This window comes from Gavialis gangeticus, unplaced genomic scaffold (assembly GCF_001723915.1).
Source record: "Gavialis gangeticus isolate Ggan-Ray unplaced genomic scaffold, GavGan_comp1, whole genome shotgun sequence".
Lineage (NCBI taxonomy): Eukaryota > Metazoa > Chordata > Crocodylia > Gavialidae > Gavialis > Gavialis gangeticus.
Window position 1 is genome coordinate 47,826,303 of NW_017729000.1, and position 27,132 is coordinate 47,853,434.

General features: G+C 45.3%; 1 protein-coding gene across 1 annotated transcript in view; it reads right to left on the minus strand.

The window, feature by feature from the left end:
• Positions 1-27,132, minus strand: part of PSD2 (pleckstrin and Sec7 domain containing 2) — a 269,100-nt gene that overhangs the window by 70,866 nt on the left and 171,102 nt on the right. Inside the window, exon 7 of the mRNA XM_019506603.1 lies at positions 22,403-22,461. Within this exon, the coding sequence (XP_019362148.1) occupies positions 22,403-22,461 (59 nt within the window). The remainder of the gene's footprint in view (positions 1-22,402; positions 22,462-27,132) is intronic.

Below are 27,132 nucleotides of genomic sequence, written 5' to 3' on the forward strand. Positions count from 1 at the left end.
TTTGTGTTAGTTTTTTTTTTGGGGGGGGGGGGGGTCCCGTGGATTTTGTGGAGGTTGCCCAATTTCACAATTTCTGCACAATCCACACAATCATGATTTGAGTAGGTCCCTAGCTATGAGCCTGCTGTACAACCTCTTGCTAAGGAGATTGGGTCACATTCATCATTAGGTGGCTCAACACAAGAACAAGAAATAAGCAAAAGAACTGATCCACTGGCAGATCAGCAAAGGTGTATTGTGGTGCCAATTTGGAAAGTTCTTTGCTCAGAAGAAAAATGAGGCAATTGAGACATAGCTAGGAGCTGAATATAAAGATGCTCCTGCCAGAGCAGTGCCCCCTTTCTTCTTATCTCTGTTTGGTCTTATGGCAGACAAGTTTTAAAGTGAGGAGGCCTAAAACTAACCAACACATCATCTGGAAAAGGAGGGTCTTACTATATTTCCTGTAGTTTGAAATCTTTTCTCAAGGTGGGTTCACCTTGAGAGGCTTCTTATTTCACATAGTTTGATTTCTTATCACTCCTAGATACTGCTTGGGTTCAGGGAGCTCCAGGGGAGAAAATTCTTGGATCAGAGTGGTTTTTATGAATCTCTGCCTGGCAAGACTATCACAAAAGTACATGAGGCAGGTGTCTGGCAATGCACACTATAGAAGTTGTACCCTGACCTCTCAGCCATGTGGTACTGTGGGGTCTTCTGCCCCTGCTGGCACTGCAGCACCTATAATGTGTCATCTCTTCCTAGCAACAGCTGCAGTTTCTGTGGACCTGGTGGGCTTGCCTCAGTGTTGAAACTGAATCAGAAGATGTGATGGAACAACATGGCTTCCTTGGCTTTTCCCAAATTGCTCCAGGCAATCAGTGGAGCAACACCAATTTACTTCAGCCAAACATCTGGCCTGTATGGTCTTTTGCCTCTGTAAAGCAGTAATGGGTCATTTTGCCATCCCATTTTATAGATGAAGAAACTCAAATACTTAGAAGACACCTAGCTTGTTGGGAAACTGACAGAAGAGTGGGGGATAGATCTCACATCACTTGCCTGCCAGCCCAGGGCCAAGTGCACTGGGCATTATAGGTTACTTACAGATGTTAAAAATAAAACCAAAAATGCACTTTATTGGTAGAAGCAGCACCTTAGTTCAAGCTGGTTCTGCAGTGTCTGTATAAATCAGGCACTTCAGCTTTTTGGCACTTTTATCTAAAATTGATTCAATCAACTATTAGATAAAAGAGCCAAAAAAGCTCCCCTAAAGCGCCCAATCTATACAGACATTGGGAGGGCCTGGTCTAAATAATGCAATGCCTCTTCTGGGCATGCGCTGGGTTTGGCATGGTAGTACACCAAGTTTAAAGTGCTGTGTCTTTTGTTTTGTTTTTTACACATCCATAAGCAACCACGTGTCATCTGCAACAGAACTCCTGGCTAGAAACCAGTGTTGTCCCCTTAGCCTTCTAGAATGCAAAATGGAAGAAGATGATGAATGAGAGTGGGGAAACTGAGCAGTGCAATCATACTAATTAACTAACTATAGACTAAATATATGCATGAGTCTACTGTGAGGGATTACAGGGAAATGGTTTCTCCATGGGAAATCAGTGGGGTCTTCACCAAAACTAATGCTTCTAAGGAGGAGGTATGGAACAGTTCTGGAAATACAGACCCACAGAAGGCCCCTAGCACCATAAGGCTTGCAGGAATTTCTATGCCACCACATGTGTAGCTGAAGGGGACAGGGATGGGTAGATGCTTTCCCAGTGGACCTATGGAAAAGTGCAGCGAAAGTGGAGTCCATAGATGTTATTTCAACCTGAAGGCTATAGTTAGCCGTGACTGAGTGACTCTGCTGATGTGGGGGTTCCAGTCCTTGGAGAATTTATGAGTATGAACCCTTCACATGAGCTTTATGCTAGAGACAAGATGCAGCCTAAAGACCAGCTGAGATTTAGCCACAAAGCTTGAAATGAACAAAGAGTCTGAAACTTGGCATCTTCTCTACTTGTTTTACACCAGTGTGACTCCACTGAGTTCAATGGAGTTACTCCACAGTGAATGCACCTACACGAGATGCTACATCACCGTAATGATGCACTACGGCGATGTAGCTCGTTGCTATGGTTACGTAGCGTCAGCAGGAACAAACCATGACACCAACACTACATTGCCATAACAATGAGCTACCTTGTTATAGCACATCGCTACAGTAATGTAGCTGCTAAAAATAACCATGTTCTACCAGGACGGCGCAGTAACGGCTGTTACTACGCTGTCATCTAGTACTTCCTAAAGCAAGTGCTAAATGGCACAGTAACAATTGCACCACAGGGGGCACATGTAGACCTGCCTAATTATATCTGTCTCTCTCTCAATCGATCTATGAAAAACCTAAAGGACACCAATAGGCTGAAATATGACAGATTCCTAAGTCACACAATTGTGAGCACAAATAACTAAATAGGGAAATATGCACAGTAAATTTCCCAACTTACATAGATAGACATGGTGACTGCACATGCAAATTACCATACATTTTGTGTGAACATTTACATTTATTGAAAACAGCTAATTGGTTTATTATTCGGTATGTGCCTTTGCTGGACACTGTGCTGTACACTGCATAGATAAGGAAAGCTCAGTCCTAACCCAAAGGATTTGCAATCTAGATCTGAGAAACAAAACAAAACAGGCATAGAGCCTGTTTTTGTGGGCCTCAGGCAAGCCAGACTAAGGAAGACTAGGCCCATGTAAAGCAGGGGTGGGCAAAATATGGCTTGCAGGCCAGATCCAGCCCACCAACTGATTGTAACTGGCCCATGGCTGCCCCTGTGGTGCTCTGCATGGGGCTGTGTCCTGCTCACTCTTGCTTGGGGCAACCTGTGCCATGCTCCTGCCTGCATCTACTGATGGCGCTGCCCTGGCATCAGCCCCAGCCAGCACACACAGCTTCCCAGCAGAGCTGCTCCTGCTGCAGCAGCCCCAGTTCTTCACAGCTCCCCCTGCCTCCAGTGGCTCCTCCTGCTCCTCCTCCAGCTACTGCTGCACTGCTCCAGGCAGAGGGGAAGCTGCAGCTGGGCAGCTCTTGTCCCAGTGTATGGGGCTCCAACTTCAGGCGTCTTCCACCCACTCCACCTGTCTGGTGCAATGATCAGCTACCTGAAGGTGGCTGAGTGGGTAGAAGGCACTGGAGCTGGAGTCTCGCCCAGCAGTGGTAGGAGGAGGAGCTGAGCAGTACCTGGGTGGCTGCAGCAGGAGCAGCCCTGCCAGGAAGCTGTGCACACTGGCTGGGGCTGGGGCCATCGGTGAGTGCAGCGTGGGTGTGGGCAGAAGTGCAGTGTGGGCTACTCAGGGTAGAAACAACTGGGGCTTGGCCCCATGCGGATCATCCTGGGGGCAGCCATGGGCTGGATGGGGGGTGGGGTGGATCGCACCTGCACTGCACCACTCAGGCAAGCTCTGGTGCATGCATTCCCTATTACGCAATTGCCTCTATATTCACTACTCAAAAAAATTTAAATCAGGGCAAAAAAATTTTGAAATTAAAATATGATATAGTATATGTTTGATTTTAATTATATGATTTGTTTATTTATAGTTTGTTAAAAAGATATTTTCTGAAATATTTTATGTGTACAGCCCTAGATAGCTCACCAAAACTGAACTGGCCCCCAACCGAAATAATTGCCCACCCTGATATAAAGTTACATATAATCCAGTCTCAAGGGTTACAATATTGGCAACCTTTGGCAGGCAAAAAATCATCAATCAGGCCCTCAAAATCACAAGACTAGTTTAAAAATCAAGAGCTGTATGCTGGAGCATTTTTACTTGTACTGTTATTTGTTTTTGAACCATTGTTCATATTTTTCCATCTTCAGTTTTCCAGTGCAACTATGGTGGAAAGATTCTTCTATGCCCGTGTATAGCTCACCGTTTTAAGTCAATCTCATTGTTTTTTAAGTCTTGACTTATGTTATATCAGAATTAAGGGTTTTAAGAGACTAGCCAATTCCAGATGCACACCTATGCCAGTAACCAATTGACATTAATGCCTTCTGAACAAGCAGTATCTCATTATATTTTTCACAGCTTTGGTATGTGCAGTAATAGGCTGAAATGCAGGTATACGTGACATTAAAATAACTTAATTGGGGATGTTATGACAGCATCTACAATAAAACAATTAGGAATGAGAGTAGATTGAGCCATTTAAATGTGCCCTACTCATCCACTCCACCTCTCATGTAATCTGTTTTAAAATAAAAAATGATAGGGCAGATAATTTACAGATATTGTATTTATAAAGATCACTTCCCCTTGCAGAATTTTCTGGTAAGTGACCTTTAGTTAGAAGATGATTTCTTGATTCATGGAAACCCATTGGAAAGAACACAGGCTGGAGGAAGCACTTAGCATATTTTAGGAGCTGCTGTAATGTGGCGTCAGGGCAGGTGCTCTGAATATCATTGATATGAATGCAGATACTCATGTTCAATCAAGAACATTACAGTTGAGGAAATCCTGTTCCTATGAAATCCACACAAGTTTTGCCACTGACTTCATTCATTAGGAACAGAACAGTCTTTCTGAGCTCACCAGGGGAAAAGTGCCCTCAGAAATGTGTCATTTGGATACTTTATAAAGTACATTGTTTTACTGCACAATTATTTAGGTACACACAAACAAAATGCCTTTTTTTGCACAGAAGAAAATAAATCAAATGCCATTGTTTCAAAGCAAAGCACTACAATGACTTCACTTACCACCTGGTAAAGGATTAAAGAGCAGAAAGAGGGTCCAGGAGCAGAAGGAAGGGAAAAAAAGGAGGAAAAGAAGGAGAAGAAGAAATTAATGTTACACATGCAGAAGAATAAAGAAAAGAACTTTCACAGTGAAGAGACCCTTTTCTGCCTCAATCCAGGAAAAAAACACACATTTTCCTGGATATTTAAAAAACTTTCTTTTGAAATGTCTTGAAATTTACCTTGGATGTTATCCAGTTTCCCAATTAAAAACAAAGGAAAACAATTAGTGCTCTTTGAAAAACCTCCATCTTTCTTGGCAGGTTTTGGAATTTTGTTTCTTCAAAGAATGAACAATTTGACATTTAAAAAATGCCTTTGATGATAAAATTTCAATCAGCTCCAATAATTTTATTCCAAAGATTCATAATATGTAAATTTTTTCCACAGTCCTATGCCAAACCTATATTCAAGGGCACAAATCACCTTATTCCACTTGTAATTATTGTGCTGACAGTCACTTGGAAATCTACTGTCTGGTATGTAACATAATGTTGTCAGAGCTGTATGACACAGACTACTTCTGAGAATCTCAGATTCACCTGTCACTGGGTTACTTGTTGTCAGTGGGTTACTTGAGCTCTGGGAAATCGCAGGGCTATACTTACGGTAGCCTTTGAATGCAAAGTTAAAAAAATAGCATTTGTACTCCAGCTCATAGGAAGCCTGTCTCAGTGAGATATACTTGCTGTTTACAACTTCACTACTCTGTAATTTCTTCCCTGTGCCCCTATTTAAACATTATCCTATCTTGCGGTCCATTTAATTATTCTTTTCAGTCCTATAGTTACATTAATGCCCTTCTCAGGCCCTTCTCCATGCTTCTGCTGTATGGTTTATTTCTGTCCCTAATAACCTAACTCACTCTAAGTATATCTGTCTCAAATGTATGCTTGTCTAAAATTGCATCTGAAAAGCTGTTTAACCACTGCTGCTTCTGGCTATGTCTAGTCTTTTGTGGACCTGATCTCTCTCTCTTTAGCACCTTATTTGCTAGCTCTCCCTGCAAGAGAAGGAGAAGATAATCTACTCTCAAAGCATGAATGGAGTTGGTCCAAGACAGGAAGAAGGAGGTGCCTTCTCAGAGCCTCAGTCATATCTGATCTATTACTAAAAATGTAGTAGTAAATACTTTTAAAGGAAAATAAAAATAATTCAGTGACAAGACTGTCCTTAGAGGAAAAAACAACATGTACTACAGAACTGTGCCCACAGCAGCTGGCTCCTTTTTCACAAGCCATGTCATTGGAGTAGCAATGCCTTCACCCATTCCAATGGCAGTAAGGGAATGCAACTCTGATACTGGTGAGGAGGATTTTCAGTTGTGCTCCTTACAGGGCATGGGGTTATTGTAGTGTTGGCCGTCCACAAGAACCAGCTCTCTCCTCTGAAGCCCACTGCCCTCCAGTAACAAGCTCTTCAGGGAGGGGCATCTCAGCTCATCACATGGATTCACCACCATGAGGAATGGTTTCCCAGAACTGTGCAGTGCAGGAGCTTTGATTTCAGAAAACTTTTTTGAGGGGAATTAAGATTTGAAGGGTGAGTCACAAACCTGAGGTGGGGGCAGTAAGGATCTGCACCTTTCCTCTAAGGGGTGTTGTACTTAAGTACAACCCCTCACCAACTTTCCTGGTGTACCTGCCACTAAAGTGGAAGAAGGAGCTGGGTCACGCCTATGCTCTCTGTGCAGCTCTGTGCAATCACTGTGGGGCCAGGGGCAAGGTATCCCTAGTAAACATGATGTTAAAATCCTAAAAGTAATGGACTCCAAATTACCTCTGTTGTCATGACCAAGATAAGTGTTCCATTAATGCCAACATGGTGACAGGAAAATGCAGGGTGATGCTGAAAGCAAACAGGGCACAAATCCCAAACCATCTTCCCCAAGCCAGCTTCCTTCCTCTGATTTAATTCTCCCTTCCACTATGTACAGTTTTTCCTTATTCCATTGTATTTTGTTTATTTTTCATGCTTGTTTTGCTTTTTCCCCATCTTATTCTACCTCTGCTATTCCTTTATTTCCTCTTCTGTATATCACTTCCTGGTTTTCCTCCCTCCCTTTCTCCCAGATCAGCTCCCCTTTTCTCTGCTTGCCTTCTCATTTGCTTCATTCCTGGGGACTGCTACCCAAGTTGCCAACCTGCTACTCACAAGTTCAAAGATGTAGCTTTAAGGATAGATAGTCCAGGGCACACTCTAAGCTGGGGCTAGGGCTGGAGAGTGGACAGACCTAATAGATGCTGTCTACAGACTCACAAAACAAGTGGGGTGAATTTCTGTACAACAGGTTTGTGCCAAAATGTACCAACTGTCTCTCTGTGCTGAAATAACTTGTAGTGGAAGAGAAGCAAGGTCAGTGGCAGTCAGAGGAGTACCCAGAATGAGGAGGTGTCAGGAGCACAAGGAAGGCAATTAACAACTGTGTGTATAAAAAGGTATTTGTAGGATATCCCTGTGATACATGTAGGAGATAGGGACTCCCTTGGTCCAATGGTTTAATTTCTACTTCTTTCCTGGTTGGAAATCACCACCTCTAGGAGAGGACAAGGAAAATAAAACTGGGAGATCTGAGACTGATGAAGTTAGCACTTCCATGAGCAGGAATACAGGCCTGATTTCACATTATGCACATTTGGCATACAGGATTGGGGATCAGATAACAGTGATAAATGGAGAGAGCCATTCTGGGGTCAAATTAACAATTTCAGGAACCTGATACAACAACAGACCCAAGCATCAGGGTTCCAGTTATCCCCCCAGAGTGAAAGGCACTATATTGATTGAGATTGCAGTCCCAGGCATTTTCTCAGGGTTCTCTGCTTTCAAATATGATTCTCCTACTTAGTTACATTTTCCCTCTTATACATAGTCTGGCTGCAATTATATCCATTACAAAAGTGTTCTCCCCTATTAGAACCCCTAGATCATATCCATTATCAATTAGGAATAACTCCTTCATGTATAGCTCTGGGAATCTTTTATCACTTGGTATATAATCTCCTGCAATAGTTAGTTGCTGTTCTCAAACCAGTCTTCCATTAGGGGAGCAGCCTGAGCCCATTCTACTTACACTTTGTTTTTGAAGGTCCCTTTGCAGTGACACTGGGCTCAAAACAGTTTCCAGGGATGCACCTACACATGCAATTAATGTGAAACAGTCAACACGAGAGCTTATTGATCCAGAGCTTATTGCTCCTAGGTGTGTGTATACCTGAGACCGCAGCACACTGAGCTTGGTTGGAGCTGACGGGGCTCCAGGGGTCAGCCTACTAGCTTGGGATTGCTCTCCCACCCTGGTTCAATGTGTTGCGGAGGGGCTGGCTGGGACACAAGGGTGCTTCAGTGTGGGACTAGCTTGCAGGCAGCCCCCATACTTAAGCAACCTTGTGCCCTAGCCAGCCAGGGCAGCATCTACACGTGTAGTTCTGTGGAGTTAATTAGTTTACTCCAGTCTAATAGGGGCACACTTGTGGGTGCACAAGGTTTACTGTGGAACTAATGGCCGCCTATCTACATGCTGCTTTGCATTCTAATTAAATTAATCAACTTAATTGATTAATCAAGTCTCCTCCAAGTTCTAGTTAGAATGCTCCAGCTGTGTCATGTGTATAATCCCCCATGCATTTAAAAATGGCACTTTATCTAAACCTTGTTGCATGAGGTTTAGATAAAGCTTCCCACAGCTATTTTTAAATCTGTGGGGACTTAATATATGTGACTGTAGCAGGGGCCAGGCTGAGCCCCGTACACATTGGGATGATGGCCGTCAGCAGGCTTCTCAGGTGGCAGATCCCTGGTCGGGCTTGCAGAGAAACAGTGAGCCTCTGTGCCAAAGGCATGCTCCACTGTGCAGCCAAGCAGGCAGTCAGCACACAGCAGCCACCTGTCAGGCCCCATTTCTAGGCTGGGGGGATGGTCAGAGCTCCATCCCCATGGGGGCATGTGCCGCAGCCAGGGAAGAAGACAGGCGGCAGGCATGGGAAGTGCTCCCTAGGGTCAGGAAGTGACAGGTACAGGGGATAATGAGCTCATCTGGAGCTCTCAGCACCTGTTAGCGACAGTGGAGCATGTGTGAACAACCCAGAGACAGGGTTGTCTCAGATCAACCTGGAACTTCTTATGAAAGGCTGTGCCAACCCCAGGAGAGGGGGAACACTGATGCAGGCCGGACCGAGTGCAGCATTTCTCCATGGAGACAGAAGACTGGGACCCAAGGACTAGGACCACTCCAGCTCTCTGGACAGAATCCTGACTGATGCTTGACTGTAGAAGGTCACATATCTTTTGGGGCTACTCCAGGGTTTGTGACACCCCTGGTCCCACATTATCCAAAGGGGTTTGCCTTGGGAAGAATTGGCCCACTCTAGCTTAGCCCAGATAAAGGGCAAGACCTGAAGAGCTGGGCTGCTCAAGGAAAGGTGACTGATATATCCTGCTAGGCCAAGAGAAGGCTTGAAAGGCAGGCATGGACACAGCCATTTGAGTTATATTAGTTTATTTTTTTTTTTACCACGGCCAAAGTCCACTGACAGTGGACCTCCAGAAAAATCCAGAGGGCTCAGCTGAGACAGGCTGACTCTAGGAAATGCAGTCCCTTTCCATCACCGATTCTTCCTGCCCAAGTGACGAGGCCACACACCTGGCCCAGTCCGGCATCTGTATCAAGCACTGACAAGAACACCCAAGTAGAAAAGGGTGGAGTGTAGGGGAGGTGGAGCCCCACAGAAGATCCATAGATATCTAGACCCATGCCAATTTCAGACAACTTTCTTCACTCAGGTTCTACCTTCTGATACACCTTTTTCAGTTACAGCAAGTCGTGGTGGGTGAGATAGTAAAACAATAGAGACACCTGCTGAGCATGCAGGATGTGGGCCCTGTTCTGGTGTAGCCGTTCGACCTGGGTTCCTCTACAATTGGTGCATTGCCTGGGAGGGCTGCATAGGATCTGCGAGGATCCGGTTCTAACCTGTGGGCCAAGAAGGGAAGGTGATGGAAGATTCCTCCACTGGCATGGCCGGACCTATAGCCCCCAGGCTACAGCCACAAGAAACCATATTGTAATTGCTATAGCAGTAGGTCCAGGCCTGAGCAAGCAACATGGATGCCCAATGAACCTTGTTTTCATGACAGAAAGACCTGGCAGAAAGGTTAGCCAAAATGCAGGTCATGAACGCCCAGTGCCATGGGAAATTGAATGATGAAAATGAGAAAAGAAAATGACCCTGAGGCCTATCTTGAATCTTTTGAGTGCACCACCTCCACAGCAGAGTGGAACGTCAGCAGGTGGGCCATCCATTTAGGATCTTTGCTGACCGGGTGTGCTCAAGCCACATGCTGAGCTCTGTTGCAAACTGATGCTCTCAATTATAAGAAGGTTAAGGAAGCCATAGTATACCATCTTGAGGCTTCCCCCAGGCATTATCAGTTACAATTCTGAGAAAAGAAGAATAAAGGAGAGAAACCCCACCCTGATACTGGCTCAGACACTCAGAGACATGACCACAAAATGGCTGAAACCTGGAGAGGCACTGAATCTCCAGATATCCAACATGGTGGTGCTGGAGCAGTTCATTTGGGACCTCGAGGTGCAGACCCAAAAGTAGGTAAAGCGGCACCAACCAGATACATTGTAGGAGGTGGTTAAGTTAGCTGATGTCTTTACAGAGACGGATGAGGACGCACCCAGAGAATGTGGACAAGAACAGAATCATGAAATCCTGCACTCCCAGCTCGAAGGGAGTTCAAGGACAATAAGCATGGGGTGACATCCCATGAGGATAAGTGCACTTAGTGTGGATTGTCCAGTCATTCTTCGTGGAAGTGCTCAAGGAGTGTTTTAGGTCAGCATCTGGGACATCACCCACCCCATAGAATGCTGGAAACAGTCGATGACACTGAACAGGAACAAATAGACTATAGTTTCAGACATGCGTGTCCTAGACAGGCACACCCACAACTCACTGTGGATGTATACATAGGTGGATGGATGATTACCACTATGGTAGACAGTGGATGTGCGCAATTGATGATATATGCTGGCACCCTAACACCGCAGCTGGGGACTCCTGCTGGCAAGAAAACAGTGGCTTGTATGCATGGGATAGTCACAACATATCAGCTAAGAAGACTGTGGGTCAAGGTAGCAGGTAAAACCCATGAGATGCTTATTGGGATCTCCAACAACCTCCCATGCTGTATGATTTTGAGGTGAGACTGGCCCATTTTTCAGGAGGTCTCATGGCATGCCCTAAAGCAAGCAGCTGCAGCAGGCTGTGAAGCTCCTGAAGTAAGCTGTCACACAGAGGGGTTAGTTGGAGAGACAACCTCAGACAAAGAGGCCCCTGAGATCCCTCAAAGGAATTGACAAATTGGGTTAATTCTAGGCGGACTAGATGGAGGAATCAGTGTTGCACCACACATACATTGAAGACCTGGTCCGATGTAATGAAGAGCTTCTGCAGCTGGAGAAAGCAAGCCAAGTTCCTCGGTTTGAAGTTAGAAATGATTTCCCTTATAGAATAGATAAGGGAAAGAGAAATTGTTCAGCTCCTAGTAGCTCAAAGATGTTGGAGCAATATCCTTGAGATAATACAGCTAGCCCATGATGGCCCCTTGGGTGGACATCTCTGGTGTGATAAAATGGGGGCACGCTAGATGCAGAGGTTTTATTGGCCAGGACTACACAAGGAGGTCAGGTAGTACAGTGAGACCTGCCCAGTTTGCCGGAAACCATCAGGAGAAAAGCCTCTAGTAGCTCCCCTGATTGTGATTTCTATCACTGGGAAGTCCTTTGAGCATATAGCCCTATTGTCAAGCCCCTACCCTAGATATCAGTAGGCCTCTTCCCAAAAGCACCAGTATATATTGCTACCAGTATATATACCAGGCTACCAATATATATTGGTAATCATGGATCATGAGACAAGATTCCCTGAGGTGGATCCACTAAGGTCTGCAATGACTCCCAGGATAGCCAGAGGGTTGCTTAAATGGGTAGCTAGGGTGGGCTTCCCTAAAGATATTATCACTGACCAGGGAAACAATTTTATAGCTGAAGTGATGTGTGGGGTGTATGATACCTTGTGAATAGAACACCTTTGCACCTCCATATATCATCCCCAAACTGATGACCTCGTCGAGCAGTTCAATCAAACTATGAAGGCCATGCTGCAGAAATGCATCCAGGAGCCAAAAAGGTGGGATCAGATATTAACTCTGTTAATGTTTGCAATATGAGAGGCTCCTCAAGCCTCAACCAGATGTTCTCTTTTGGAACTGGTGGAGGGGTATCAGCCCAGGGGCCTGCTGAACATGGTCAGAGAAGACTGGCAGCAACAATGAGCCTTGGGAGCTCAAGTCTCTGGGCACCTCACAGAACTTTGGCAATGGTTAATCAAGCATAGAAAAATAATGGAGGAAAACCTCCAAAGAGCCCAGACTAAGCAAGAATCTTACTATGACTGCAAGGCCTGAGAATGCACATTTAAAGCTGGGGACAGGGTTCTGGTATGGTACCCAACCAGAACAGCTGGCTTCTGTCAAGATGGCAGGTCCCTTTGAGATATTGTGCCAAGTTGGGCCAGTGGATCATGAGGTCATCCAACCAGGGCACAGACCTCTCTAAAAGATATTTCATATAAATCTATTAAAAGAGTGGCACAACCACAAGGGTTTCCTAATAACCCCTTTCCCAGACAACTTAGAATTGGGACTGCCACCAGAGGAGCCTGAATCTGTCAGAGAAGCTACACTGGGTGAGCAACAAATGTTGTACCATGGTGGTAACTCCCAGGTTTATTACAAGAATATTCTGATGTATTTTGCATGGAACCCAGGCACAAGATCACCAACCCTCCAGGTCATGTGGTTAGAGAAACCTGGCGTAGGATTCCACTGCATTTATATGAGCCCATTAAACAGGAACTACAGAAAATGCTGGACAGGGAAATTATCAGAGAGTCCAGAAGTCAGTGGCAAAGCCCCCTTGTGGTTATCCCTAAAAAGGACAGGTGTATGCCTGTGTATAGATTTTAGAATGGTCAATGCAGTAGTTAAATTTGATGATTTTCCAATGCCCTGTGTGGGAGAGATGATTGAACAAAATGGACAAGTTAAGTTCATAACCACTTTGGATATGATGAAAGAGTATTGGAAGATCTCCATGGCTGCAGAAGACCATGAGAAAATGGTCTTTGGCATCCCATGGGGATTATTTGAATTTTGCCACGTGCCGTTCAGGCTGCATAGTATGGCCCCCACATTCCAGCACTTAATGAATTGTCTACTAACCCCATATTAAGTCTACACCTCTGTGTACATAGATGATGTGATTATATTATCAGAACACTGGGATCAATACCTGGAGGCCTTACGTAAGGTACTCCAAGAGCTGTGGTGAGCCAGATTAACAGCCAATCCAGGCAAATGTAGGCTGGCCCAAAAAGAAACTCAGTATTTGGGTTTTCAAGTGGGACAAGGGAAGATACAACCATTAGTGGACAGAATGCAGGATTTAAAAGATTAGAAACAGCTAGTAACAAAGAAGCAGGCCAGGTCCCTCATGGGTCTCACAAATTACTGCCGTAAATCAATTCCCCACTTTTTGGAAATAGTGGCACCCTTGATGGACTTCACTAGGTCCAATGTGCAATACAAGATTAAATGGAATCCAGAAGTGCAGAAGGCATTTGAACAAATAAAACAAACCCTATGCCAAAAACTGGTCTTGTATACTCTGGATTTTAACCAAACCTTTATTTTACAGATGGATGTATTGGGGTGGCCCTTGGGGCTGTTTTGATACAAGAAAAAGAAGGGATCAAGCATCCAACTGTCTATGCCAGCTATAAGTTACTAGAACATGAATGCTTAGCTGTTAAATGGCCCGTAAACCAGTTTTGCTATTACCTGTTGGGGAGACCCTTCATTCTGATCACAGATCAAGAACTACTTAGGTGGCTCCAGGCTGCAAATCAGATAATGCATGCACCACCAGATGGGTGCTGGCACTACAACCTTTTCGTTTTACAGTCCAACACCATCCAGGCAAGAAAAACATTGTAGAAGACTTCCTCTCATGCAAAGATGAAGAGGAGGTGCCAACCAGATTACAAACATGGATACACCAGGGTACAGAGCAAAAGGCAGCAAGTGCTCCCACCAATCTAAAGATGGGGGTCTATAGCAGGTGCCAGGCTGAGATCCGTATTCACTGGGATGATGGCCATCAACAGGCTTCTTAGGTGGCTGATTCCTAGACAGGCTCACTGAGAAATGGTGAGCCACACTCCGAAGGCATGCTCTGCTGTGCTGCTGAGCAGACAGCTGGCATGCAGCAGACACCTGTCAGGCCCTGCTCCCAGGCTGGGGGAGGGTCAGAGCTCAGCCCTGTGGGAGCACAGGCTGCTTCCAGAGAGGAAGGAAAAAGCAAGCATGGGAAGCACCTCCTACGGCCAGGAGGTGGCAGGTGCAGGGGATAATGAGCTCATCTGAGCTCTCAGCACCTGCCACTGGCAGTGGGACACATGGGGGCAAGCCAGAGACAGGGTTGGCTTAGACCAACCTGGAACTTCTTATGAAAGGCTGTGTCAACCCCAAAAGGGGCATAGCCATTTGAGTTATATTAGTTTATTTGTTTCTTTACATGAGCCAAACCCCACTGACACTGGAACTCCAGCAAAATACGGTGGACTCAACTGAGAGATGCTGACTGTAGGAAACACAATCCCTTTCCGTCCCCGACTCTTTCTACCCAAGCAATGAGGGCGCATGCCTGGCACAGCCCAGAGTCTGTATCAAGCACCGACAAGAACACCTGAGTGGAACAGAGTGAGGTGTAGGGGAGGAGGAGCCCCACAGAAGATCCATAGACATCTAGACTTATGCTGAGCTCAGCCAACTCTCTTCACTCAGGTACCATGTCCCAATATACCTTTTTCAGTTACAGCAAGTTGTGGTGGGCAAGATAATAAAACAAGAGAGATACCTGCTGAGTGTGCAGCATGCAGGACCCATCCTGGTATAGCCACTCTATAGGTCCCTCTAAAATGGTGAGCTGTCATGGGGACGATCAGGTGAAAGAGTCCCAAACCGCACACCGGGGGCTCCTAGGGTGGGGACCATGCACGAAAGGAAAAAAAATATTCAAAAAAACACTTACCTGCAGCAGGGCCCACGGCGCAGCTGGAGTGAAGGAGGGAGCCCACGCGGGTCGTAAGCCGCGCCTTTATTCAGCTGAGGCCGGCCGGTGATGTCATCGGCAATCACCGGCCGGCAGGACTAAAAAGGACCACTTGCGGAGGCTGGGGAAGAGAGGAGGAGAGAGAGTCACTGGAGACTCTCAGCGCTGGTGACAGTAGGCATACCCAGAAGGAGAGAGAGCCAGCAGAGGCTCTCTACACCAGCGACAACCGGCGTGCTCAGGAGGAGGGAGAGCCGGCAGAGGCTCTCTGCACCTGTGGAGGCTGGTGTGCCCGGGAGGCAGGAGAACCAGAGGAGGCTCTCTGCACCAGAGGAAACTGGTGTGAGCAGCAAAAGAAAAATCCCGGCAGGGCAGTAACAGGATTGGCAGCAGCCCACAGCGCAAGCAGTGGCTGACTAGACCAGAAAGGATCGCGGGGTGTTGGAAGCAGAACACCTCAGACGACGTTGGGGGAGAGTGACTCCGCAAGCTGCATTTAGCAGAGTGAAGGGAGTACTGGCCCCGGAAGAGAAGCCTTAGCCACCCCTGACCAGATGATGGGCCAACTCCCAGAGAGTTCTCAGGTACTGACTGGCAGAGATGAAGGCGAAGAGATCGTAGAGAGAATGATGAGGAGGCACCTCTGTATCTTAGTGGTAGGGCCGGGGAGGAAGCCAGGCAGACCCTCTCCAACTCGTAATTTTGTTTTGTTCTTTTCCCGCCCCCCCCGCTTTTGGAGGGGTTGTGTGGCAGGATAGATGATGCCAAGGGACTAAGTCCTCTAGCAAGCAAGAAGTCCCAGTTAAGGGGAAGAGAGCGCAGCAGAGAGGCACTGGCAGGGCAGCTCCTTTCCGTCCTTCTCCTTTTCTTTTTCTTTTTGTTTGTTTGTTGCTTGGTCTTTCGGTTCCCGGCTTGAGGCAGCTTAGGGTAGGAGGAGGCCCAGCTTGGGCTAGATAGTACATCAGTTGAGCCACCATAGGAGAAAGTGCTGGGGACACAAGATTCAAAAGAACGTCGGGGTCAAGAGCACCACTGCATTGGAGGAACGGCCAACAAGATCCAGTGACTCGCCAAAGGCTGGCATGAGGCTGGGGTGTAGGGGAGGTGGAGCCCTATGGACGGCTGTCTAGAGGACTACCCAATGCTGAGGAGCCCTTGGCAGTTTGCCCCCCCACTGAAATTACATTCAAAGTTGTGGAAGGAGAGTCTGGAGGTGGCCACCTAGGTGATAAGTATCTATGTCAGGGTTTACAAGAGATCTCAGGACATCCGTTACCAACCTTCCGGGCCAAGGCAGCACATGAACGGCTGTTTGAGGCCAGGCGGTCACATGAACCATTTTAATTAGAGTGCCTGCTTGGGAACTGCTTGAATTAAACACATTCCCGCACCCCCAAGCATGTGTATATGCAGCCAGTTAGTTTGCTCCACAATAAACATCTTGTGTAGATGTACCCCACTTGTGATAAGTGGCTTATTGGGCCCATATGCATGGTTTGCAATTCTATTACCCTCTATTACCCCTGCAGTGTGGACACATAACCATTCAGGTGTATATTGAATGTGTACAGGCTATGCACTGGCCAGGGAGGTACACAGCAATGTAGAGTCACCCAGTGTATGCATATAAGCACAAAATTGTAGCTGGATAAAAACCCAAGACAGGTGTTGGATGCTGAAGGACTAGGATGACTCCTCCATGTTCATTCACTTAGGCACTAATGGCACTGGCAGGAATGACCCTGATAAGATCAAAAGTGACTCTGGGTGCAAGAGTGAAGGGTTTAGGGGATCAAACTGTATTCTCAATCTTTCCCATCAAGAGTAAAGGCCCAGGCAGAAGCAGATGCATCCTGGAGACCAACATGTGGCTTGTGTAGATGGTTTCACCAAAAGGGCCTTGACTTGTTGACCAGAATGTTCCAGGAAGAAGGACGGCTGGACATAGATAGGGTCCCCTTGATGTAGTGGGGGAAAAGCTGCTTTGCATGCAGGCCTGCTAATTTAGTGATTAGGGCTTTAAACTAGATTCAATGGGGTATGGAGGCAAAAGGCCAAAAGTAAGCAAAGAGCAAGTGACCCCAAGAAAGAGGAGAGAATATGGGGAGCCTTAACAGTGTTTTCAGAGGAAAATGATCAGGATAAATAGCTAGTTATCCAAGAAATGTATATAACAATGTGGGAAACATGGGTAATAGGCAAAAAGAGCTGGGAATCCTAGTACATCATAACAGTATGGTCTAATTAAAATAACTGAGTCTTGGTGGGATTGCTGGCATAACTGGAGTTCTGTCATGGATGGTATAACTTCAAGAATGATAAAGGAAAAAAGGGAATGGCATTGCTTTCTCAATAAAAAAAGACATACAGTTGTTTTAAGGTGTGGTACGAAGTGAGGGGTATGCCTGTTGAAAACATCTCTTGGTCAAGGTCAGAGTGGAGAACAATAGTGGTGGCACAGTGAATGTCTGCTATCAACCACCAAACCAGGAGGGAGAGGTGAACAAGAATTTTTTTAAACAATGCACAGCAGTTTCCAAATTGCAGGAACTGATTTCCACTGGGGACTTTAATTACTATGATGTCTGCTGGAAGGTAACACAAACATGCACAGGCATTTCTATCAAGTCCTTGGTGCACATCAAAAATAAATTTTTGGTGTAGAGTGGAGAAGCCAATTAGAGATGAAGCTTTCTCAATGTGCTAATAACAAATAGGAAGGAACTGGTGATAATGTGAAGATGGACAGTAACTTGGGTGACGGTGACCACAAATTAGAGAGTTCAAGATCCTAAGGAAAGGGAAGGAAGGAAATCAGCAGAATAAAGACACTGGACTAGGAAACTGGTGGGCAGGACCTCCTGTAAGGCAAGTCTGAGAGGAAAATGAGTTCAGGAGAGCTGAGTATATTTAAAGGAGGTCATATAAAGGGTACAAGAGCAAGCTATTCTGGTACAAAGAAAGGATAGGAAGTGCAGTAGGTGACCAGCCTGCCTAAACAGCTTCAACTCATCTTCAATGTGCTGAAACTCAAAAAGGAATCCTACAAAAAGTGGAAAATTGGTTACAGTACTAGAGAAGAGTGTGACTATTGCACAGGTGTGCAGGGAGAAAATCTGGGAGACCCAGGCATGAATTGAGATGCAACTAGGAAGGGACATAAAAGGCAATAAAAAAGCATTCTGAAAGCATGTCAGAAGTAAAAGGGCCATAAAAGGCAATAAAAAAGCATTCTGAAAGTATGTAGGCAGTAAAAGAAAAACCAAGAAAAGTGTAGGTCCCTTACTAAATGCCAAGGGCAATAGAGTGGTGGATGATGTGGACAAGACTGAAGTGTTTAATGCCTTTTCTACTTCAGTCTTCATGAATAAGGTCAGTTAGTGGATGACAAGCACAGTTGACATCAAGGATTAGGAAAGATATAAGCAGACCAGAGTAGTGGAAGAACATTAGGGATTATTTACAGAAGCTGGATGTCTTCAATTCAACAGGACAAAACAGGATGCATCTTACAGTACACAAGCAATTGGCTGAGGTAATTGCAGGGCACTAGACTATTATGTTTGAGAACTTGTGGAGATTGGGTGAGGTCCTAGATAACTAGAAAAGTGCAAATATAGTGCCCAAATTTAAAAAAGTCAAGAAAAAATTCAGGTAATTATAGACCTGTCATTCTGGCCTCAGTACCTAGAAAGGTCATGGAGCAGACCATAAAGGGATCTATTTCTAAGTATCAGGAGGAGTATATAGTGATCAGGAACAGCCAACATGTGTTCATCAAGAGCAAGTCTTCAGTCTGACGAACCTGATTGTCCTAAGAGACATTGTCTTCTATGGTAAAGTGACTGGCTCTATAGATATGATATAACTTGATTTTAGCAAAGCTTTTGGCATTGTCATTAGTAAACTAAGAAATCCAGTCCAGATGAAAGTACTGTAGGTAGATACATAACTGACTGGATCCTTCGTTAGATCATTACTTCAATAAGTAGTCATCAATGACTAGATGTTTTATTGGGAGGAAGTGATTAATGGGGCTCCCCATGGGTCTGTCCTGGATCAGATATTGTTTAACCTCTTCATTAATGATTTGGAAGACTGGATTGAGAGCCCACTTAGCAAATCTGAGAGGACACCAAGTTGGGTGGAGTTGCAGACACTCTGGAGATAGATCTAGGATTCAGAATGATCTGGATAAACTGGAGAAGTGGCCTGAAAGCAGCTGAATGAAAACCAACAAAGACAAGAACAAGGTCCTGCATTTAGGATAGAACTGTTACATGAACAAATAAAGGCTGGGGAATGGCTGGCTAGAAAGCAATACTGCAGAAAAAGACTGGGGGCTATAGTGGACCATAAACTGAATATGAACCAACATTGGTCTTGTTGCAAAAAAAAAAGTCAATAGCATATTGGGGTGTATTAACAGGAGTGTCAATTACAAGTCAAGTGAAGCGATTCTTCCACTTTACTCAGCATTGGTGAGGCCTCATCTGGGAAGTGGTCTAGTTCAGGGATCACATTTTGGGCCCCACACTCCAAGAACGACATAGACAGATTAGAAAGAGTACAGTAAAGAACAAGAATGATTAGAGGTCTGGGAAACATGACCTATGGATAAAGGCCAAAAGATCTGGGAATATTTAGTTTGGAGAAGACAGAGGGAGGATTCGACAACAGTCTTCAAATACCTGAAGGGTGCTTATACAGAGGATGTTAATATACTATTTTCTGTGGCTCGAGACAACTGGATAAGGAGCAATTGCAAAAATCGCACAAACTGCAGCAAGGAAAATTTAGGTCGGCTATTAAGAAAAACCTTCTCACTATGAAGGTGGTTAAGCACTGAATCAGGCTGCCTGGAGAGGTTGTGGGATCTCCATCTACATCTCTGAATTCTAAAGGAACTGGCAGAAGGGATCTCAGAGCCCTTGGCAATTATATTTAAGTCGTGGGAAACAGATGAGGTACCAGAAGACTGGAAAGGGGCTAACATAGTGCCCTCTTACAAAAGGCAAAGAGGAGGATCTGGAGAACTGTAAACCAGTTATCCTGACTTCTGTACTTGGGAAGCTACTGGAGCAATTTATACAAAGTCCATTTGGAATCATCTGGAGGAGGAAAAGCTGATCGTGAACAACCAGCCCATACTGGCTAAGATCAAATGCCCAGAAACTGAATCAGCCAGAACCCAAGACTACTAGACTTAGATTAAGTATCAGAAAAGAAGCAGGTGAAAGGAGTGTGCCCCCTCCCTCTTAGCCCCATAATTCAGTGGCTAGGGCTCTCACCTGGGACACTAGACATCCTCTTTCACCAAGTGAGGAGCTGAATTGAGGTATCCCAGCACAGTACTCCACTCACCATACCTCATGTCATTTATTATTCTCTTCCTTCTCCAGTGCTCCTTTGGAAGTTGAGACGCTAATACAGTCATTGGAAAAAATAGATGAAGGGCAGTGCAGGGGGAGAGCTTCTCCCCTACTGGGAGGAAGGGCCCCACCTAGACACCAGAGCCTCCCCCATTCCAGGCTAGAAGTCAGTGCACTGAGCCACATACCTGCTGGATTGCTCCTTTCCCCCTGGCCCCTGTACTGGTATCTCTCACAGACCTCTCTGTCATAGCTTCCCAGGGGACTGTCTTCAAAAGAAGCACTAGTAAAAGAACTGGAAAACAGTTGACCTGCAGCATGGTGGCTAGAGTACTATGCTGGGAAGTCAGTCACTCAGGTTCAAAATGCCTTTTGGTATGGGCATGCCCCAGAAGTTAGTTCTGTTTGCTTTCTAGGTAAGTATTTTAGCCACTGAGCTATTTAGGGGAAAAGACAGAAGCTCACCTGTATGTAGCTGTCCACGTGCATGAGGCTATGCATGAATAGAACGCCAACCTGTACTTAAGTGGCATTTTTACGACCTACATGACCATGGGCATGTCTACATGTCACCCTACAGAGATGCTGTTACTGTATTGTGCTTTAGTACTTTCTTTTGGAAGAACTAAAGCATGGTACAGTAACTGCCTGTACTGCACTATGCGTGTGGCACATGGTTAGTTTTAGCTGCTTCTTTGCTGTAGTGGCATGCTAAAATAGAGGAGCATGCTGCTACAGTGAAATAGCTGATGATCACATGTAGACACATGTGATAGCTAGGTCGCCATAGCATGTCCTATAGCAATGGACCATGTCAGTATGGTGATGTTGGGTGACATGCAGACATGCCCCATGTAGACTGCCAAATGTAGAATGCCACTACTATAGCATACCAAGGTGATCAGAGGATCAGAAACAGCCAACATGGATTTGTCAAAAGCGAATCATGCTTGACCAATCAGACTTCCCCTTTTACAATAGGTGATGGGCTTTGTGGATTGTGAGACAGCACTGGGTATGATATGCCTTGATTTCTGCAAGTGTTTCGACACTGTCTCCCATAACAGCCTCATTAGTAACCTAAGAAAATACAGTCTAGACAAAAGTATGGCAATATAGACAATTAACTGGCTAAATCATCATGCTCAAACCAGTTCAAACTGCCTGTGAGTGAGGGGGGAGTAGACCAGGGGTATCCTACTTTCTGGACAAAAGGCCTTACCCACTCAGCTACAGGAGCTAAAACACGGGAATGCAGTCTTCCTCCAGATTTACTTGCATACATGGCTGTGTACCTGCCCATCCAGTGCATAGCTTACTGTGCAAGTTCAGTAGCTTTATACACTTCACATCCATGCTGCATGGGTAATAACATTATAATCTGTGTGTAAGTGCTAAAAACATCTTTTACATGACTACGTAGATGCCATTCAGGCACACAAAGAGTAACTGCTTTCTGCTTTAAGTGCTTGGTGCATGGTGCCATGTGTGAAATGAAATGGTGGATGTCAGTCTAGTTCAGGTCCTAGGGATGAGGGAACAAATTCAGATTCAGACATGTGGAGAGCCTTTCCTTGGAGAAGCAGCTCAGTTGAATGTACCCTCTAGTGCTCGCATCACAGAAAGCATTTACACAGTCAGGACCATCAATGACAATCTCAATAGAGAACAAGAAATGAATGGTGAAGGAGAACAGAATTACTTCACTGCTTCTGTTGAATTCTCCAACCTAGGGCTGAAGCACATCATAATGTTTGGGAAGCAAACTTGCACCTTCATTAACTATGTATATATAACTTCTTATACACAAAAGGCCAGCTCCTAGTCCAGTTGATGTCAGTGGGTAATCTCAGATCTGCCATTTTATATAGATAGAAGCACTGGTTCTAGGACTGTCATTCAGATACCATCATGCATTCCCCTTGCCTAGTCTCAGGATTCCTGAGTAGTCTCTTTCTCTTCCAACTATTTGTTTTTCTGGCAGCCTATCCTAGCAGAAGATGTAAAGATCTGTAAGGGTGGATGCTTTCACAAGCTTTACTTACATGTCCATGAAGGTCTGTGTTTAGCAGCATCAGGGCACAGGTAAGTGTATGAATCCCATCTGAAATTCAATTAATACATTCAATCAATTGTTAATTATATCTCTGCACACTGTTTTCTTCAGAGCAAATTGTTCCCTCTATTGAACAACCTGGGAAGATGAATTGTTTTGTTTCCTGTCAAGGTTTTAATGGAATTTGATTTTACAACATATTCAACAGATCTGCTAGTTGGCAAAGAGGGAAAGAATTCAGACAATGGCAGAGATGTAGAAGAATGATTATTGGTATGCTAGTGTTTTCTGGCTCTGGGCTCAGGTATCCATTTGTATAAAAACATTAATGACTTCTGTATTGCTTTCTAATACATTTTTATATATCCTAACTTTTGATTGCTCTCTGGGTCAACATTGCATGTTGGATTGAAAACTTCTCCAAGCTGTTCATTGTGATGCCTAGATCTTTCTTTTCCCAATGTTCAGTTAGTTTAAATTAGTATCCAGAAATGTATGAGTCATTATGATTGTCTCTTCTGATCTAGTTTACTTCACATTTCAATAACTATACTGATGCCTTTCCACTTGCTTGGGCTCTCTGAAGTCGCTCACTGTCTTCTCCAGGATAGACTAACCTTAATAATTGTGGGATATCTGCTACTTATGCCACTTCACGGTTCATCCCTTTTTTTCAGATCATTATTAAATGTAGTAACTGACATAGTCACTATATACAATCATGTAGAATCTCCATGTTACATGCCTTCTATATTGAAAATGGACTGTTTATTCTTACATACTATTGTTTGCCTCTTGAACAGTTTAGGACTCTGCCACTCACCCCTTGACTTAATGTCCTTAGTAACTTCTTAAGAGTTTTGTTAAAAACTTGATGGAAATTCACAGTAGAGTATATCTATTTTTCCTTATTCCCTTTTTTTTTGTCAGTATAATCCAAAACTGGAATGGAGAATGAAGCAGACACAACTTGCTTTGCAGAAGTCAATCTGATTTTCTCCATTAGGACATGAACATTTACATAATTACTCCTCTGTCTTGAATTGTTACTTCTATCTGGCCTGCTATCACTTGAATAGGCAAAACATTAGCTACCCCAGCTGGCTAGCTGAGTCACTGATTTAATACCTGGGAGAAATTTTAATCTTTGAATTCTTCTTTGCCTGACAAAGGGCGTTTGGGCCCGAAAGCTTGCAAATAAAAAAATAGCTTTGTTTGGAACTATCTAGTTGGTCTAATAAAAGATATCACCTCTACCCAAAGAGTTTTGTCTACCTATGCTTTTGTGAGCATTTTATCCCCTTCATTCTCAAGAGCCTTTGCAATGTCTAGACATGTACCATACAGCCACAATCTAAGAACAGATCATCCCTCCAGCAAACAAGGGGCAGGTCTAAACTACTCTTCTGCTGCACCCAGGAAAATGGCCATGAAGCATATCCCACCCACTCTGTACACACTGGCTTCCAAGAATGAAGCAAAGTCCCTTACCATGGACCAAACATGCACCAGAGCTCCTCCTAGTCTCCCTGTCTCAGGTGTGCTTATTGCTGGACTCTGTGACAGTTACATTGATTCATTTATTGGATTTGGTATGCACAAAGTGGGAACAAGACACATTTCCTGGCAGTGCAGCTGGGTGTGGCACAAACCAGTATACACAAGTGTCCACCCCTTTGTGCAGCAAGACCTAAGGACAGCCCTGTGCATATGAACCTCTTCACACATCACAAATGGGTTGAAGAGCAAAAGAGCAGGGAAAGAATCATATCCCTGGAGGTAGGTAAAATGTTTTTATCTCTATCTTTAAAGCCCTTTTCCTTGAACACCTCCATCTCCATGCACGAACATTGACTTCTGTGAAGCTTCTGTGCTGTTTGCCCAAGGCATTCACAAATAAATGTTCCACAGTCACACATGTGGAAAAGGATGCTGTCAGACTGGCAGGCACAGAATATATTGTAAACATATAGTAAAACTATGCATGCATTGGCATTAACAGATTCAACAGAAAGTAACTTAAGATTCATATATGCAGATTCAACACATTTTCATATCTCGCACAAAGGACATGTTCCTTTGTTTCTAAGTTGACTTGGATAGCCCGGCTGCGATTTCCCCTTATATGATCCAGGCTAGGGAGTCCTAGAGCAGTACAAAGTGGTGGGAGTGCTTGTGGACCCTTTCTACATTCGAATCATTGCTGTGCAGTTTAACAGCATCAAAGGCCTCAAGTATCTGGAATAAGTCCATGTGCCAAGAGGACATGGCTGTTTCCTTGCTTATGATGAAACAGGTATGACTGAACGCATTAATGTCCCATTAATACAAAGCTATTTGCTGTCTCTGTGATGCTAGGATTAAGGAGTCAGCTTCTGAGCCCTTTGCACAGCTTTTACCCACTCCAGATTTAGGGAGATACCTGCTGGATCAAGTAGGACTGAGCAAAATCTAAGTCTGTAGGATTTCGTCTGCAATGAAATACCTAAGATCTCTGTGAGCATTCCCAAGTGCAAATTAATAGAAATGCCTCTCTGCTGAGTGGAGTGGGAGAGAACATCACACAGACACACACAGGAAAGGAATCCATCAAACTGGAATATAAAAATATACATATTGGAATAGCACCAATAAAAGCAATGAGATTGTTATGACTTAAAAATTGCTTGTGCCCATTAAGCTTGGCAGAGCAATTTGAAAGTTCACATGGTGCTAACCACTTTAGCTCTTTGGGAAGCTGTGAGGCAGATTTGAAAATTAGCTTCTCAGTTACAATTGGCATATTAAAAACCAAAGGAGGAAAAAAAAACAATTGACATTTTTGAGCTCCTTGTTGAGGGCAGCCAAGTGGCCTAATTTTCTAGTTCTGGCAGTGTCTGTGTGCATGTAAAAGGGATTGTATATGCATGTGTATATGTACTCATGGGTATATGAGTGTGTATGAATTCCCAGGGGCAGAATTCAATTTCATTTAGTAGATAACTAAAGTGCAGCTTGTGACCGATTCTGAAATACCTAACTAACACATGGAAAAGAATTTATTAACCCTTTAGGAGCTCCTTTATTGCCCACATTATAGGAACAAAGAAATGTCTCTGCATCTCCAGAGGGAGACCTTGTCTGGCTAGAGCTGGGTGATAAATGGATTTTTTTTCAAATGAGCTGAAATATTGGGGAAAATATTGACTTGACTCAAATAGAAACAGAAATTTTCCAAAATTTTTTGAAAAAGAAAATTTCATTTTGCTTAAGTCCAACTATTTTGTTCAACCTGAAATGAAATGCCAAGTCAAAACATTTAATCAGAAAAAACTGTTAGAGAACACTTCGGCATTTCCTAAATAAGACATTTCATTAAAAAACATTAAAACATTTTGATATTTAAAAAATATTTCCTCCATGTTTTGGCCAAAACTCTTCACAGAAATGGACCCAATGCATGAAAGAGTCTCTATATTTCTAGCAGATTAAATCAATGTGTGTGTGTGTGTCTTTATAAGTGAAGATCTGTGTGTTTGTCTGTGCATGCATATATAGCAAGGGCAGGCAGTTATTTCAGGCGGAAGACCACTTACCCAGTTTTGGCAAGCTGTTGAGGGCTGCCTGTGTAGCTCTGCCCTTTGACAGGTGCCCTGCCCCCTGGTCACCATCTTGAGACCAGTGTCCCAGGGCCAGCACTGGTGGGGCCCAAAGTGGGGCACAGGCTGGCAGGGCTCTCTGGAGCCAGGCTGGGCTGCACCAGCAGGGAGAGAGGGGAGCTGGCTTGGCTCCGTAGAGCCCCTGCTGGCTGGGACCCCGTGCTCCTGCCACCCTGCTCTGGGCCCCACCAGCACTGGCCCTGGGACATCGGTGTGGGCCCCATGCTCCCACTGGCTTCTGCGCCTGTTTACTCCCAGTGCCCCACCAGCCCCACGGTACAGGCAGGGGGCATCATGCAGCCCCGACCACCCTGCAGTCCAGCAGGAAAGGAGCTGGTGCTGAGTGTGGGGGAAAAGTGGCCCCTCCCTTGCCTCGGGGCCAGTGCTCCCTGCTGCAGCTGCTTGCAGCCTGCATGGGGTTGTCCTGAGCAGGCACAGGCAGCCCCATGTGGGCTGCGAGTCGCTGCAGTGTGGGGTGCCAGGCATGGGGCAGTCTAGGGGCCGCTTTTCCCTTGCACTGAGCACCAGCTTGTAACCCACCCCCGTTGCCAGCCTGGGCTGTGCATAGCAGCAGCATCTGCGGCCCCCCTGCTTGCTGCACTGGGCAGTGTTTGCTGCTGCTGCTGCTGCCTGCCCGGAGTTCGCACACCGGTCAGCCCAGAGGCAGCAGTGGCAAACACTGCCGGGCATGGCAAACAGCAGGGCTGCAGCTGCTGCTGCCGTGCACAGCCCTGATGGACGAGCCCAGAGCTGGCATGGAGCCCAGGCTGGCAGCGGGGCTGGGTTACAAGCTGGTGCTGAGCATGTGGTGGGGAGGAAGCGGCCCCTCCCCCACCCTGTGGCTGGCGCCCCATGCTGCAGCCCCTTGCAGCCCACCTGGGGCTGTCTGTGCCTGCTCAAGACAGCCCAGCATGGGCTGCGAGGGGCTGCAGCAGGTAGCACCGGCCATGGGGTGGGGGAGGGGCTGCTTTCCTCATGCTCAGCTTTTCCCCAAGTCACTTTTCCCCAGGGTCCTTCCCTGCCTGGTGTCCTCCCCTGCCTTCCCCCCATCTTACCTGAGGTTCCCGCACCAAACCATCCA